The sequence below is a fragment of the Lissotriton helveticus genome, chromosome 2_2 (assembly GCF_964261635.1).
Source record: "Lissotriton helveticus chromosome 2_2, aLisHel1.1, whole genome shotgun sequence".
NCBI lineage: Eukaryota > Metazoa > Chordata > Amphibia > Caudata > Salamandridae > Lissotriton > Lissotriton helveticus.
The window spans coordinates 418,168,751-418,187,038 of record NC_136060.1 but is presented as its reverse complement, the minus strand read 5'-3'; the positions used below and the strand labels follow the sequence as shown (position 1 = coordinate 418,187,038).

At 43.2% G+C, this 18,288-nt stretch overlaps 1 protein-coding gene across 2 annotated transcripts in view; it reads left to right on the top strand.

The window, feature by feature from the left end:
• IMMT (inner membrane mitochondrial protein) overlaps positions 1 to 18,288 on the top strand; it is a 442,904-nt gene that overhangs the window by 367,406 nt on the left and 57,210 nt on the right. For both annotated transcript variants that reach the window (XM_078678663.1, XM_078678664.1), the window contains one exon: positions 12,059 to 12,188. In XM_078678663.1, the coding sequence (XP_078534789.1) occupies positions 12,059 to 12,188 (130 nt within the window). The remainder of the gene's footprint in view (positions 1 to 12,058; positions 12,189 to 18,288) is intronic.

The following is an 18,288-nucleotide window of genomic DNA, read 5'->3' as shown; positions in this document are numbered from 1 at the left end:
TGATCTATTCTAGTACTGTTATGTTCTATAGTGGTTCCTGCAATACTTTACATATATCTGTATGTTCTCAACTAACCTGACATGGCTTTTAAGCAACATGTTGACAATATGCAAGAAACGCACAATCAACACATAAATAATGTAAGCTTTTACACCCTCCAAGGCTATACTAGTGGCATTTATTTGTATTTTATATCAAGTTCAGTTTTCAGGTTTCACCTACAGAGCACTTGCTCTGTGCTTGATATTAAAGGGGGTTTAGAACCCACCCAATACTTACCTAAACCTAACACTCGTTGATTCCCATGTCGCTGTATTTTACATGCTTCGGATTGGCCAGCATGTCATCTGCTTTCACTTCATGCTCTGCCTTGCCATCCATGCTGTGGCGTGAAGCTGGCCCAAGTACATCTCGCTACTCCTGACGGTACTTTTTTCTTTCATTTCTGAACAAGCACTCCATAAGTCTGTATCTACAGGCTGCCTTCTCTCCTCGCCGCTTTCGGGCATTCTTACATTTTTGCTGTATTGCAAATGATTTATGATGGCATTTGTATGCAGATATGGTGTAGGGAGAAAGAACCCCTTAATCCACAAACACACTCACACTTCCCCGCCGTTCTTGCTTGGCTTGCCCCACCTGCACTCTCCCACCTGTTTTTTCAGTCCTTATTTGACCCGCCCCTTCTCGGCCTCTGTTGTCTTGCTGCCCCCTCCCCTGTTGTACATTATGCTGTTCGTCCATACAGTGTTTTGCTCCCCTGTTGCTTGTCCATACAAACTAGCCCACTCCTCCTGTCATTGCTTGCCTCTTCCCACTCTCACCCTCCCACATGTAGCCAATATCCTGCAAAAAACCTACATAAATCAATTAATAAATCCTATAATTAAACTTCCAATATTTACCCCTAGAAAATTTCACGCCCCAGAGTCCTGCTTCTTTATGTCAAATGTGTAAACTGATAAGTTGCACTATCACTCTCTTTGGATGGCAGTGACAGTCTTCTGCCTTGCCTCTTACATGCACTCAATGTAAGTTTACTCCGTGCAGCTGGACTGGGGAATCTGGTGCGAGTCTCTGTGTCTGCGCCGCATTCTGTGATTCCGGGCAAATCACATAATCTTCCCTGGCTTATAAACAATGAATGTGTCCTTCTGTAAAGTAACTGGTGCTCATGTAAAGCTCTCCAATACCTTTGGATGGAATTTGCGCTACAAAAAATAACAAGCATTGGCAAAGCCAATAGGTTTCGCTACTGTGAAATCTATTGTTTTTGTCAGTGTTTTTTAGACATGTTACACAGCAGCACTGGCTGCTATGCAGCATGTGCTAAAGAAAAAAAAAAAGAAAAAAAATACTACAACGTGGTTAACGCTGTCTCCACATCAACAATCCAAGATGGCCACTGCTTAGGAGCTCACGACGGTAGCTCCCGGGGTTTGTGATTACCGAATGGTATTTATCCCAGTATAACCTGATCATCTGAGACAGCTACTCTCATCCATGGAAAGCTGAACATACGATGACCCTAGCGAGACATGCAACTCTAATACTCACGTGTTGCATCTTGCGGTTCACTCGTCTTCACTGGGAACCAGCACCCTCGTCTACACCGAAGCTTGAGATGAAGATACTCACTCCTCACCACACTGAACTCTCGCCCGAAGCCTTATAGCGCAGCTTTCCGCAAGGTGAATTTGTTTGTCCACCGCCTCAAATTCCGGGTAAGGACCGGCTACCCAGCAGCTTGGTTGAGGTGGGTTTGATTCAACACACAGGTGAGTGCCTCCGCCGCCCCCCTGCCCCTGTGTCGAAAGGGGTATTCTCCATTGTGGTTTCTCTGCTCTTTGCCCTCATCGGCTGTAACTCTCCATCAATTCAGCAGCCCCTGCCCGCTTACTCGCTGAATCTCTCTTCGCCTCAGCAGGGGAACGTTGTAGTGCACGTCGCACATCACATTGACCGCTGAGACTGTTGAGCTGCAGTCAATATTTGATGGTCGTGACTGCAGCGGCGGTGACTTTCGGGATGGTCTGCCGTCGGCGTAGATGGCTCCAAGTTAGCCTCTAGCTTTCCCTCCCTCCATGCTAAAGACCCCAACATCTGATTCCAGCCTCTTCTTAGTTGGAAAGTGCCCCATCTTTTGTTCTTTGGCTTCTTGTAAGCAGAGTCCTTGGTCATTTTGGGCCTGGTGGAAGGACCTAAATCTGCCATTTTGGGAATTATTCCTGCATCGTTTAGAAAGACTCTCAGAGGATGGCGCCTTCTACCCTGAAAAGACACCAGACTGAAAATTGAAATGAAAACAGGACTACCCTCTACCTGCACTCTACCCAGCAATATTGGGCCATCTTTGAATGTCTTGATCTATAGCCTGTAAATAATTGAACCTTTTTTTCTGGCTTTTTTAGGGAAGATGCATACAATTAGGACAATATAATACTCCTTCTTTCAGGCTCAGCGTGGTTCGAACAGTATTGTACTCATATAGTTGATCCAACTTGTATTAGCACAAGAGCAGTTACTGTAAAAATCTCACTTCTGCATTTTCAGCATAACCACCACCATGTGTATTCTAACACAGCAACATTCTTGACTGGAGCTATGAATCACTCACTTGCAATCACTATGATCCTCCTTCATGCACAGCATCTATTGGGTCATTATTGCTGCATGGACAGTTATTTGAAACGGGTTGGAGGAATAGCCCGTAGACACCAAAATACACTCTCTCAATAAGATTCCACCACTCCAACCTCCAGCGAATATCTTTGCATCAACATCACGAGCAAAAACCGCACGGTCTGTAAACTACGTACTTTCTACCACCACCCTGGTGACAATCTTTCCTTCATTGAGCATTTAATAGAAATAATTTCCTCTAACGACGACCCTCTGTTGTCCCAAATCTTCCTGGGAGACTTCAACCTCCACTCGTCCATCCCAAACGATCACGCAGTGAACTGTCTTAAATCCTTCCTTTTGAATCAGGAGCTGACACAATTTTGTGATAGTCCAACTCATTACAAGGGACAAATTCTGGAACTCATCATATCCAAAGGTACCACCATTACATTGGATTCCATTATCACTTGCGACTGGCCTGACCACTATTGCATCTTCTTTTTCATTAACAGGGAGGTGTCCACGAAGGGAGATCAACCCAAGAATACAAAACAATGGAAAAGGAACCTTAGAAATACCAACATTGAAGAGTTAGCAACCTGCTGTACAAAGGCTTCAACCCCTCATTTAGAAATGAAAGATGTTCATGTCCTCACAGATTTCTATAATGCCTCGTTCTCTGGTATCATGGACGATATAGCCCCTTTACAACAAAAAACGTCTCCTCCAAAAACTCCAAACCGCGGTTCAATGACTCCCTAAACTCAGAACGCCATAACCTAAGGTCGGCAGAAAGATCTTGGCGATCTATACCAACTACAGAACACCTAAACCTCCTTGGAGCTCTCAGGAGTACCTACAACTAAAACATCAAGAGTGCAAACGCGGACTTCTTCCGATCCCAACTTAATCTAGCCAAAAATTGCCACAAGCAAAGGCACTCTTACTTGCGATGAACTGGCCACCTTTGAAAAAATATCAATAAGTATCGACCTAGTATTAAAAAGGGCCCTTCTTCTAACTTCTGTACGCACTGCCGAACTTTATCAGCAGAAGCTGCTCGTCCCCCTTAGCACTAGACCCAAGAACAATGGCTCTTGGCACACCTTTACACCCCTCAGTGAAAACGACATCTACAACACTCTGCTTGCAATCAAACCATCCCATCACTTCAACGACCCTCTACCACCTCCCATTTTCAAAGAACCTATGGCTGCCATCCCCCCATTTGGGTAAAGATTGTTAACACTTCTCTATTGCAAGGCATGATACCTGGCTGCCTAAAAGCAGAGCAGTTTCCCCTATTCTTAAAAAACCAAACACAGACCGTTCTGATCTGAATAACTTCCATCCTATTTCCAACATCCCCACGCTGGCGAAACTTCTAGAAAAGTGTGTGCAATCGCAACTCTGTGCTCACATTGAGAAATTCCAACTGTTGGCTCAACCTCACTCGGGATTTCGTAGAGGCCACAGCACGCAATCTGCACTCTCTCACATCCTGGATGACATTTTATAGTTGCTAGAGCAGGGGTCTCCAACCGGTTGATTGCAAGCTACTGGTAGCTCGCAGACGCCCTGTCAGTAGCTCGCGGCCTGACATCTACTTTAGTACCCTATCATTTTCATTTTATTTTTTAGGCCTTTTGCTTGTGCTTGTCAGACGGTGTAGGAACCAGTTTCTTTTTGAGCCTATCTGGAGTGGGGTCAAGTGGTTGACGTCGGCCCGCATGGGCAGTGTTGGCTGCCTACAGAGAACCACTATGCCCACCTTTTGCTGTGGGTCTTTGTGCTATGATCTTTGCATTTTTGCGGCCGTAACGGAAGCCTTGAAGTCATGATTGGGTCTACATGCCGCAACGCAGGGGATGCAGTGACAGCCGCCTTAAGCACAACCAGACAGGCATCTGGTTAGTGGTGAAGAGGAAGTTCATTATTTTTAAAAAGGTGCCTTTGCAGTGTGTTATTTGAGGCTTCTAAAACATGAGCAGTACTTCAAATAAGCAATACATCCATCTGAAACACTGCTTTATTTTACTCATTACATTAAAACGGCGTTTCACAGGCATCTTTTATTTTGAAATAGTGTACCTTGCACGTTGTTCCTGGCCACAAAACCTAATGAGAACATAACTTTACATGTCTTTTCATTACATTTTAATTAAATAATGGGAGAAATTTAATGTAAAATAAAGTTCCTGGCTCCGGTTTGAACCATGGGAGAACTTCCTTTTTGCAGTTTAAAAACAAAATGCGTGTTAAAATATGCTTTTAATTTCATGATAACATGTGAGAAATTTAAAATAAAGTACTGATTTTAAGCACAATGAATATGACTTCACAATTCAATTTAAATGTATCCAATTAAAAAAAAAGTACCTTACCCATGCAATGTCCATATGTTTCTGTTGTAAACAAGGCCTATAAATTAACAAGGAGAGCTGAGCTTGGGCCAAGCTAAGGTCGATGGCCCCTTGCTTGTGCGAGCTACTACGCTGCTGTTCCTTTGGGAGAGGACGGCCCGTAGTTCTCCCTCTGCGAGTCGAACCCATGGGCCGCAGCCGTCTCTCTGTGAGCCTGGGTGTGAACTGTTGATAAGTCACACTATATGAGCATTGAAAAGCCATTTTGTGATTGAGTCCGTCAGCTGGCATCTGTCCGAGGCATCTCTGAAAACATACCGGAGCTCTGTCTGTGCGAGAGACCCCTTTCACGCCGCGTCTCCCCACATCAGTAGGTAAAGCACCCTCTTCCCCCATCACCAGCATACCTCCAACAACCTTCTTTGGCCCGCAAGTCTCCCTCTGCGAACCACTTGTCGGCTCTGAGCTCTTCGGGTGCGACTTCTCTGGCCCGCAGTTGTTTCTGTGAAGCCAAGAATGGAAATATACTACAGGTCTCTCTCTGCAAGATACCCCCTTCACGCTCCCTCTCCCCACTTCACTGTTCCGCAACTATCCCTTTGGAAGGAAACGGCCTGCACCTTTCCCTATACCAGTCGGCCTGCAGGTGTTCCTCTGCGAGCTGGCCCACAGCTCTCCCTCTGTGAACTGACGGGCCGCGGTTCTCCCTCGGAGCCAGGCAGTCGGCTCGGAGCTCTTCAGCTACGAGCCAGCCGGCTCGTAAGTCTCTTGAGAACAGATGGAATGGAGGCAACGATCATGCAGGTCAGACACCCAACACTGCTCCGACATCTCCCAGCAGCAGCTCCTTGTCCGCCATCCCTCCTCACCCCCAGCTCTATAAACAAATATGACAGCCACGTTAGGGTATCTGGAACGTCAAAAAATGGGTAATGTCATAGACTTTTTATTAAGAAGATGCTTGTGAGGTTGGACAAATAATGTTAGTCATGTATGGATTTACATATAAAACATTTTATTAAAACAACAACAAATAAAACTATGTACAGCCATGTTGTGTGATCGCTGGACCATTTGTGAATCACAGCCTGCAAGACAAAAAGAAAGATAAGATGGTGTGTCATGCGTCCAGCAAAGGAGAGAGAGAAAGAGAGAAAGTGTGAGGGAGAGGAAGAGAAAGTAAGAAAGAGTGAGAGAGAGAGGAAGAGAGAGAGTGAGATACAAGGAAGAGAAAGAGAAACAATGTGAAAGAGAATAAGAGAAAGGGAGTGAGAGAGAGTGAGAGGGAGGAAGAGAGAGAAACCGTGTGTGTGAGAGAGAAAGAGTGAGGAAGAGAGAAAGTGAGAGAGGAAGACCTAGAGTGAGAGGAAGACGGAGAAAGAGTGAGAGAGAGAAAGAGAGATACAAGGAAGAGAGAAAGTGTGAGCGAGTGAGAGGAAGAGAGAAAGAAAGAATATGAGAGAGAGAGAGAGGAAGGAAGAGATGGAGAGGGAGTGCGGATATTGGAGAAAATCTTCGCAGCTCACCTTTCTGCCACCGGTGTGTCTGCAACCACCTGCTGGGACATAGTGCACCCTCCAGTTTAGTCATCTGAAAGATAGTATAGAATTAGTAATTGCAGAGTACATACAACTGCACACGTGTAATTCTCTGTTTCGCCGCTGCGCACTCAGGCTGCTGCACCCCATCCACTCCCGCCGGCCAGAGGTATCTGCCCGCCGCTGCGCACCCAGGCCTCACGGCTCACCTTTTTGTGGACAGGGCACCCTCCACATCATGCAGCCCCGCTCCGCAAGCCAACAAGTCTTACATTTGGTAATGTCTTGATTTTGTCATTGCAGAGAACATACTAGTGCACCCATCATCATCGCAGGTTGCAAACCCGCTCTGTCCTTGGGCTGCCACTAACTCAGTGACCAGTGAGGCCACGCATGTGGCGATAGGCCCCCGCTGTTCCATAGCTGAGGCCTACACTACGGACTAGCAGGGCACACAAAACTTGAGGTGTCCGGCTCACTGGGAAGCGACATCACCGCAGTGTGTACATGTGCATGCGGTGCGAGCAACTCTTAAATGGTGTAGAGCATGTGCGCCCAGTATTTTTTATTGGCAGGGTCACGTGTCCTGGATGGGTGTATACCAGCCTTGCGGGAGTGGCTGTGGCGTACTGACAACTAGACCTGTGAGCAGCAGATCACTACAATGAAAATCTGGGCCATGTAGCATTGTGTTCTTTGCCTGTAAGCATATGCGAGTCCAGTGTGAGGCTGTGAAGAATGACTCCGGAGTAATGGGTGAGGCTCCGTCGTGAGCTGTATGAGGAATCAACTGATGCGGGTGTCCGTGTTGTAGTACTGCAATCACCCGGGCAGCAAGCGCCAATGTGTCACTCCCCTGTACCTTCCATTCTTCCCACAACATGGAAGGTACGGGGAATCATTGACTGTATATTCATCCATAGTTCCACACAAGAAAGATGGTGGACATGACACATCTGTGTGGATATGAATGTGTTTGAGGCATGTGGGCTGCTGAATTCATATCTGTGCATAGATCGCCGCATGTTTATTGCACATTCTGTGGAGTGTTGCAGCTGTAGTAATACAGGGCCATGGAAAGTTCAAGTTTCAGTTTTTGACACATGGAGGGCAGCCAATTAGAGGCCAGCTCATTGTCGGAGTTACAATCACTCTGCCAATCCCCACACACGTATAAATTCACTATACACTCTCCTTGCGGTACTCTAATGATCCAGTCTCTACGTACGTACTTGTACATTGATCGAGAGAAAGTTACATAACCAAAGTTTTCCCCCTAAGATGGTTGCATACGCTGTCCAGAGCACAATGTAATGTGGTAGGGCCCAGGGGTAGCATGTTGCATACATAATGAACACACAGACACAGATAGATAGTGGAACTGGGTACGGGCACGTGCGCTTGACTCCTTTTTATTACCAGGATCACATGTCCAGTGACGTCTGTGCTGGATGCGTGTGGGGTGATTGTAAGCCAGTCCTCTGGGAATGGTCGGTGCTGTCACTGACCATGTCATGAATGATGTAATATGTGACATCATCAGCAATGCATTGCGGGGGCGCGAGTTATAGTTAGCTCAACTAACTATAACAGCGGAATTTCTACGGTTTTTTACGAGTGAAATGTCCAACTAACTATAACGTCCCTGAAACCTATGGTTTTCAGTGAATTTCACAGGTTTTTTAAATGCTAATTTGTGTGTGTGCCCTCTTTTCCACAGCGGGTGCCAGTGCAGAGGACGGGCTTGTCCTCCTTAACTTTTTCGCATCAAGGGTTCCTCATAACAAGGAAAACACCGCACTCCAGCAGGGTATGTTATTTCAAGGATTTATTTTGTGCAAATAAACACCATAGACCGCCACCAACTTTTTGCCCGGAACAACACTACAACCATGTAGACACTCAAATTGAAATATACAAATTTGTAAGAAAGTTGAAGCTGGACAAATTTTTCAGTAGGAATGATAATAAGAGAACTACAAGAGTAACAACTACAGTACATGGACCGGACCTAGTCTTGAAAGACCTACCTGCTTTGACAGCCATGCAAGGGCTCTTGACAGAAAATTAAGATATCACAGAATCTCAAACCATGGGAGAACTGGATATGACCATGAATGCAAGGGAACCGAGTGGCTTTGAGCCCATATCCAGATTTTTTCTAATGTTAAGTCCCGGGAATAAGATTGTTATATTCCATGACCTGGTGGTAAATGATTTGGAATTGTTACAAGGAACAAATACCTGTCATAAAAGAGAAAACCTAAGCAAAAAGGAAAAGGAAGCAATTGAAACCTTGATGAAGAACGACAAACTAATATTAAAGCCCGCAGACAGGGGCGGGAATGTAGTCCTTCTGAACAAATCTGACTACATAAAAGAGGCTATGAGACAACTTTATGACAAGAAGAACTATATGAAAATGACTGGAATTCCAATGAATGACCTTACATTAGATCTGGAAAGAAGAATAAAGGACTGGCACAATGATGGGCCACTCACAGATGAGGAAGCAACATTCTTGGGAAAAAAGATAGCCCCATGATGCCTACAATGTACTTCCTTCCGAAGGTTCATAAAACCCTAATTAATCCTCCAGCGAGGCCCATTATGTCAAGCTGCAACTCGCTGTATGAGAATCTATCAGATTATGTGGATTATTTTTTGGCACCAATTGTCACGAACCTTACCTCGTACATACAGGATACAGGAGACTTTTTACGAATCCTCTCCGACACTGGCTGGCAAAAAGGGTTCCTTTTAGGCACAATTGATGTAGTTTCGTTATATACTTAGATCCGCCATGAGGTGGGATTACATGCTTTAGAATATTTCCTAAAACAACGTAGCATCCACCAACTAAAACATACAAGAATGCTGTTGGAGATGGTTGAATTGTGCCTCCGCAACAATGTATTCATCTTTAATGGCCAGATTTACCCCCAAACTTGTGGAACAGCTATGGGAGTTTAGTTCTCTCCGAGCTACGCCGACCTCACCATGGGTTGGTGGGAAAAACTGGTAGTTTGGAGAGACGAAAATGAACAATATACTGACAAGACGGAAATCTGGCTGAGATTAATAGATGACTTATTCATCATCTGCAGTGGCAGCCAGAGGGAATTCATCGAATATATGAAGATTTTGAACAACCATGATACTGGCCTACAATTTACATATACCATTAGCAGTAAAGAAATTAAATTCTTAGATGTTACTGTATACATTGAGAATGATGAACTAAAAACAAAAGTATACAAGAAACCAACTTTGACGAATAGTATCCTACGTGGGTCCAGATTTCATCCTCCACAACTGAAGAAAAGCATCCCCTATGGGGAGTTTCTTCGGATGAGACTAAATTGTTTGGATGATGATCAATTGGAAAAAACCTTTTTGGAAACTAGAACTCTGTTCCAATCGAGAGGATATAAAGAGAAAGACTTCAAACTGGGAAAGGATAGAGCAAGATCGGTGCAAAGAGCGAGAACTCTAGAAAGAAAGGAGAAAAAACCTGAAGATCAAACAATTCGCATGGTGCTGACATACAGCAAGGAAAACTATGGAATAATAAATATCCTAAGCACACATTGGAACATGCTGAGGAAACATCCAGATATAGGACAAAAAAATAGGTGAACAACCAAGTATCTTCTATCGAAAGGCACCCTCCCTAAAAGATAAATTGGTGAACAGCCATTTGACATCATCAAAATCAGTGAGTCCAAATTGGTTAGCAAACCAACCAACTGGATTTGTGCATTGCAACAAATGCAAAGCATGCAAGAGTGGGATACACATGAAAGAAGCAAAAGATTACATGGGAAGAACATTTAAGATCACAGAAAGAATAACGTGTGAATCTACATATGTGGTCTATGTAATTGTTTGCCACTGCGGGCTCTGGTACATTGGCAGTACCATTTGCCCCTTAAAAAAGAGAATACTGGACCATCTGCGTGCCATTCAAAACGAAGACACAAACTATGCAATCGTGAAACACCTGAAAACCCATGAAGAAAAGAACAGGAGGGATATCAAATATTTTGGTTTGGTAACTGTACCCAAGAACGAAAGAGGATGCAACAGAACTCTTAAATACGTAGACTGGAATCACGTATGATTATAAGGTTCAAAACAAATACACCATTTGGGATTAATGGGGACGAAGAATTGCGTAGTCATCTGTAGAATACCAGAAGGGGGACAATAACATGTAAATATTGTAAATAATGATGATTCCAAGATGAAAAGAAAAAGAAAATTGAGCTTTATACAATTTATGACGAATATCAAATGACATGAAACAAATAACGAGATGCACTTAGCAAGAAAAGAGATGAAGCATATATGTAAATATTGTAAATAATGGACGGTCTTATAACAACCTACAAAGAACAATGAATTATCAAGTGAGCACTGAGCTCTGTATAAACTCGTGGACTAATGAGAATGTAGTCAACAAATCACAATGCATTTGGCACCAAAGAATGCAACAATATAACTGCCTATGAAATCGCTTTATAGATCGCCATAAAAGAAATTGTTTCATGCATTGTCAAAGTTCGAAATATTGTGTAAAATGAAAAAATGCTAATTGAGATGGAATCAATTGGACATAAATATTGACTTGAATTTGAATCAGCTAACACATGTAAATAATCACTCCTTTCTTCTTTTTATTTGGAAAATTGGTAACAATTATTTGGAACTAAGTATCCCGGAATGCCTCCTAATTGGCATGTATGGGAGCCTTTATAAACAAGAAAGTGATGAAGGACTCGCATACCGTGAGCAAGACCGAGTTTCGGTTGAAACGCGTTAGTAGTGGTCTATGGTGTTTATTTGCACTTTCCTTGAAATACCATACCCTGCTGGAGTGTGGTGTTTTCCTTGTTACGAGGAACCCTTGATGCGCAAAATACAAAAATATATATACATATATATATGTGCATTCTGGGAAAAGGCGTGCATTCCAGGTTCTTAAAGTTTTATTTTAACTGTGTTCAATGTTTTCTTTTTTTTTTTTACTTTCATATTCTATACTGAAAGGGCATTTCTTTGTATCTGAATGTTGCAATGCAGTTCTAGGAGTATAATCGGAAGAGTTATTTTTAACATGCATGAAATAATGAGGCCTCTGTTAGGCCACCATCGTTTAGGTCTGCATATTAATTCATGGACATAGACGTTCTAGGATGCTGTTTCCATGGAAGAAAGCAGTGCAAAAGGGTGTTCTGGTGTCTGTACACACAGTAGGGTATTGTTTAAGTGTTTATAACTTCAAAGAAGATTTCTATAATGCAAAACCAAGACAAAAGGTACGTGACCTCTTCTTGTCAACTTTATCTTTGCGTAATGCAAATTATATTCTATTTAGGGCAGGTTACCTGGAAGTACTTGGATGCTTCTGAATAGATTTTGTAGCTAATGGGAGGAAAGGAGGTTGTTGTGTTGAGGCCAACATATTTTATTACTCTTGTAATGTTAAATTGTTAACTGAAATGTTTGATTTGTTTAAATTTTTTCAGGATTTGTTTGAGAAATTATCTGATCAGGAAATGGAGTTTAGACAACGTTCTCAGGAACAACTAGACAACTTTACATTGGATATAAACACAGCCTATGCCCGCCTTAAAGGAATTGAACAGGCCATTGAAGGTAAGACCATTATAACTATTGTGAATGCAGGGTTTAAGAGGTTATGTAAAAAACGCCTGCCCACTACTACTAAACAGACCTCCTTTTTCAGCAGCTTATGAGCACAGAAGGCACAGACTCTATCTAGTATGTGAGTTAGTTTTCTCCTTATTTTAGTCCTTCATTTATTAAGCCTACTACTATCAAATGGGCATCTGGGCGTTGACTGCCTCACAAGCATAGCATGCAAACAGTATCAACTTGAAGCATACAACTAAATCTACAAAAGCTGCGTTCTGCATTTATGGAGCAAACTGCCATTTTAGAAGGCCAAAGAGTTCTGTACTGTCTGAAAAGAAACTGAAATGGAGATCCGTAACGTGGTTGCCTAAACTGCAATAGTATGACAACTTATGTAAACTGCCTGTGGAAATAAACTTTTAACAGCTTTGTTTTCGATTAATGGTTGAAAGGGGACATATTGCTCAAAACTACTTGTGAGAAAGGCAGCCAGAGAAACCATTTTAGAGTAAGCACTGTATCACTACTCCAGCTAATACCAGTTATTAATTTGGCAGCAGCATTTTGTGGTCGCTGAACGGAACCTGTACCAACAAATAATGCAGTTGCCATTGTAGCAGTCAACGGCGATAAGATTTAGTGTTCCTGGACTCCTTTGGGGTATTCGCTCTGTAGAAATTCCATGAATAAATGTATAAAAATGTTTTGCTTACGAGGTGTATTCTTCATGTGCTCAGGACGAAGCTGAATAATTTTATTCAAGGTACAGCGTGAAAGTGGCATAATTTAGTCATGCTTTTAATATGATCTCGAAAGATTACTTTTGCTTCAAGTTGCCCTTAGATGTTAGAAACTCAATTGGTAGGAGCTGGTATATGGCCAAGGACACCCAACGAGAGGTCCAAGGTCCTGAGATTATCGCTGAACACTAGAATTTCTGCTGTATTGCTATTTAGTTTAAGAAAACTTATTTTGAATCTACCAATTCACATCTTCAATGCATGTGCTGATTAAAGAGTTTAGTTTAAAATCATCTGACTGTAAAAATAACTACAGTGGAGAAAAAAATGAAAGACTCAACAAGTCCTTTTAAATAAACGAGCTGATGTTGAACAACATTGGGCTTTGAGATAAGCAGTGACAAACTCCTTGTTTTAGTGGCTTGAAATGGAAATTGGTAAGGCAACCCACTCAGTCTGATTAGGTAACAAAGAAGCTCTTCAGTTAAATGCAGAACTATCTTCTCTATTAGAAGGTATCAAAAGCCACCAATTGGTCAATTGACTCCATGATTTAGCCAGAACCTAGTTTAGTAGGGTACAGAGGAGCAGATGTGCAAAGAAACTCAATAATACTAAAATGCTTGCTGGGCAGCAGTAGTTGAAACATGATAGTTACTAGGCTCTGAATTGCTTAAGGAAGGCTCTTTTAGTAGTTATATTACCAAATGTTTAGCGTGTACAATCACCCAACATTTCTATGAGCAGTAGGCTCAGACTTCCTGTAATCCGAGTGGACAAGATATTTCTTAAAAGCTTTTCATTCGTCTCCCCAGGATCCTGAACACTGGTCCTAAGCTATGAATCCCATCCGGGGAGCCCCTCGCTGACGAAAATGGTCAATGAAGCCTTTGGCAGCACGATTAGCACCATAACAGAAGTAACTAACCACCCCTCAGGCCGAAGGGGATATTAAGAGTGTAACACATGGAACGAGGAAAGCACTGCCCGAGCTAGTAAAGCTGGATAACACAGAGCAACTGATTCAAGCCAGCACAAATTATGCAGAGGGCAATGTTGATGCTTTGGCTTTGAAACTCTTAAACGACCCAAATGCTCTAGAATCGCAGATAGTGGCAACAAATAAGAATCTGACTCCCTTTACACAGGACGACCTGAAATTATATCTCTATCCGGAATATGTTTCTCAGGGTAAGTGGGACATACTAAATCGCAGTAACATATTAAATCTCTGCGCTAATATTCCAGGTCCGGAAACTATAGAAACAGACATCGAAAGTGTGTCCTTCCTTACTCAAGGACCAGGCGACACTAACGAAACTACAGAACTGCTCTTCTCCAACCCAGACATGGCTAGCGCTTTGAAAAGAAACCAAAATCAACTAGAAGACTGGGGCATAAAGATCACGAGTCGGGCGGCGGTAAAATATCCCATGCCACTGAAACATTGCCACTTGAAGCAATTAAACGCCCCACAGACCCTGGATACACTAAGGAAGCCCCCAATGTTGGAGCTATCGCAGCCTCTTACAAAAACACGGTCCATCCTTCAAGGGACTAATAGTGATATAAATACAATTCTATCAAGTGATGGCATAATTAAAGTCCCGACAAACCCGGGCAAAGGTACCCGGTGCTGCTCAATACAAAACACTTTTAGTGAAGACTGGTCTTGGGTGCCAAGGGCCTTAAATCATAACTCCTAACTCCTGCCCCTACGCAACTAAGAACAGCTCATACATCGGCAGGTGGAGCTACCAGCCATGAATAAAATTGAGAAAATCGTCAGACAGGGCGTGACCATTATGTCCTGGAACGTAGCAGGGATTAGAAAACTACTACAAGACACAACACCACGGTTCCACAAAGGAGTGGATATAATGTGTTTTCAAGAAACATGGGCCATTAAATGTAAATGTAGGTGTACTTATATAGCGCAAACCTGTCACCCAAAGGGCATCCTGGCGCTTGCTTAGGGAACCCGACCTGTATTCCCCTGTGAGAAACCCCGGCAGGGTGTCCACAGGGTGAAAGCCAGGCATCCCGCCACGAGGGGCCGTAGTGGAGATTAAGCAAGCTACCAGTTTCACTTAGAGGATTTGCGGACTACCACCTACCAGCTGTCAAGGAGAACATCTTCGGCAGACCGTCAGGAGGCATTTCAATTTACATTAGGCTCTCTCGGAAAATACAATACAGTGAAATAAAAACATATTCAAATATGTACATGGCAGGCATCCTGAACGGCTTTTCAACAGCCATGGGCCCACTAACAATATTGTTAATCAACGCTTACTATAACCCGCATGGCCCGAGAGCCAAGGATAAACTTTCCCACTTAATATGCCATATAGAAAATCTTCACTTACAATTTGCACAAATGGAATCAATAATACTTGGGGACTTTAACACCCACAATATTGGGGTCAGGTCAACTGAAAGAAAGAACTCTTTAGCCTCAGAGGCCTTTAATACACTTATGCTTTCTTATCAGCTGTCATCAGCCCACTCTTTATTCTTAAGGGATACTCCAGGAACCCTATGTCCGCCTACATATAACAATCATACCACCATTGACTATATCCTAGTAAGCAGTCAGCTATAGAGGTTAATGACAAACTACAAAGTTAAACAACGCAAGGAAAGTGACCATGCTGCACTAATAATTAACTTAAACTTCACAGCAGATAACCACTTTACGGTAAAATGTGTAGGTTCATCAGATGGCGCTGAACTGTTTACCCTGATGAGGAGGATCAAATGGGGCATGGTGCCTACTAACAAGTTCGAAGAATGGAAAAAAGTGTGGGCAGACTGGCAACTAAACGAAACAAAAAGGGGCAAAATAGGAGAATGGGACCAGTTGGCTCACAAACTAGTTTTACATCTACAAGGAGGAATAACCAACAAAACCCATACACGCTCCATGCATAATCTTGGACACATCTCCTCAATCAAAGAAAGTGCGAGACAATTAAGAACAAAAGAAGGGCTTACCTGAAAACTGGCTCAGCTCTGGAAAACGGGGTCACATCGAGGCGAAATGGCTAAAGATTTTTGGTCTACTGAGTCCTAGCAAAACGCAAGAATTCTGGCACTATCTTAACACCTTAAACCAAGGAGGCAATCCGAGGGAGAATTCAATCGATTCTGACACCTGGGTAGCCCATGTCAAAACATTTTATAATGAGGAAGGCAGTATCACTCCATTAAATACAGACCTGGATATATTGACTCAATTAACCTACTCTACTAATCCCACAAAAAATGTAAAGCAGCCAACACTATCTGACAAAAAGACAGTTACATTTTTTTTTAAAAATCAGACCTAATGGGGTGCCAGGACTTAACGGCCTGCCAGGGGCTCTCTTCAGGCAAGACACAGACTTCTGGACTGACAAGCTGACTAGGCTATACGCCGAATGTCTACTGATGGGGAATGTCCCCGACTCGTGGAGAGGATCACTACTTCACCCCATTTATAAGAAAGGGTTGAAATCCAACACACAAAACTACCGAATGATTGCCCTGCTCGATATTTAAGGTAAGGTTTATGCAAGCACCCTGCTACTGGACCTCTCAAAGTGGGTCAGCAAGGAGGGCCTCCTACCATTCTACCAAACAGGGTTTAGACCAGGTGCCTCTACAGTGGACAATATCATAGTGCTCTCATATCTTGCACAGAAGGCCATGGCCCGAAAAACCCTCCCGATCTTTGCTTGCTTTATTGATTACACAGCGGCATTTGATGGCGTGGACCGCTCGATCCTCTGGCAGAAATTGGAAAGTTGGAACATCGACCCCCTCTTATTAAAAGCCATTCAATCGCTATATTCATACACCTGGGTTAGAATCAAACTATCAAATACGGCAGCCACGGAGAAAATTGACACAGACCGGACTGAAGCAAGGCTGTGTGATAGCTCTGATGCTGTTTAACTTATACACCGCAGACCTGGGCAAAGCTCTGATTGGAGCATCATTAGCAACACCACGGCTCGGTCATACGAAGATACAACTATGTTATGTTATGTTATGAGCATTTATTACGCGCACAGCTGCTCCAGCGAAGGAGCGTCCTGGCGCCTATTGCAATATGCTGACGATTTGGTGCTTTTAGATCACACTAAAATCGGCCTACAAAAGGCACTAACTTCCCTGCACAATTACAATGCAAAGAACAAACTGATTGTAAATCCATCCTAATCAAAAATAATAATCTTTGGGCCCTACCCGAAAAAAAACCAGACAAAATGGAGGATAGGAAAGTTGTCTTTGGACTGCGCACAAAATTAAAACTACCTGGGAGTTTGCCTTAGCGAGACAGGGCGCCCAGGAGTACATCTTGATAAAATTCGGGCAAAAGGGAAAAGCATTACATATGCCCTAAGCAAACTGCATGCCACCTTACATAGCCCTACAACAACAGCAATTCGAAGAGTACTAAGGGCAAAGCTAATACCTTCACTGAACTACGCACAACGAGCCTTCCCTGGTAAATTATCAAGCACACTAGAAAAAATCCACTGCTCAGCATATAAAAAGTTATTTCATCTTCCCGCTCGCACCAGAAACATTTTAGTGCGGCTGGAGTTCGACCTAACCCAACAAAAATATAAAGAGTTGGCCGCAATGAGCAAATACTTCTTCCTTGCCACTTGGCAAGAGAAAACACTCTGACATTTTTTATAAAAAGTATTTTCCTGGAACCAGATAATCCGTGGTCAAATAGCCTCTGCGTCGCCAAAGATGCTCTGCAGCTCGCAGTGGAAAACTGGGACCCTGAATCAATAAAGTACCCTGCTATTAAAAACACGATAAAAAAACAGGTTCGCCTCTGCTCGCGCACCTCGGATCTGGAATCTTTGGAATCAAGAGGCTTTCACGAGTCCTTAAAACTCCCTCACACAGAACGGAACTCCAAACTCCATCTCACCCAGGCGGTGGGGAAATAGGCGTTAAATAGGATTTTAGCGCTTAGATTACATCCTCTCCCCCTTAAAGATCTCTACCCCTTGGGGTCATCTTTGATAAAGCACTCGAAGTGCCGGCTATGTAAATACAAATATGAGAGCTTTGCACACATTTTATTCTGTTGCCCAGCGTTGTCCTCTGAGCGTAACCTCTATCTAAAGCCAACCTTACTCAAACACTGTATCAGATCTATAAAGGAGGCCGTTTAGCATCTATTCACAATGGAAACAGTGAAAGACATGGCTACGTTCAGTAAATTCATTCAAGAGACACGCCGGAAATTGATGGACTCTCATAGCTAGGACATTGGCCCAGATGGCGAACCCCCACATCTCAGAGACAATCTAGCCCTTATGAGCGAGACCAGGCAAGAATTGTGGGCAAGC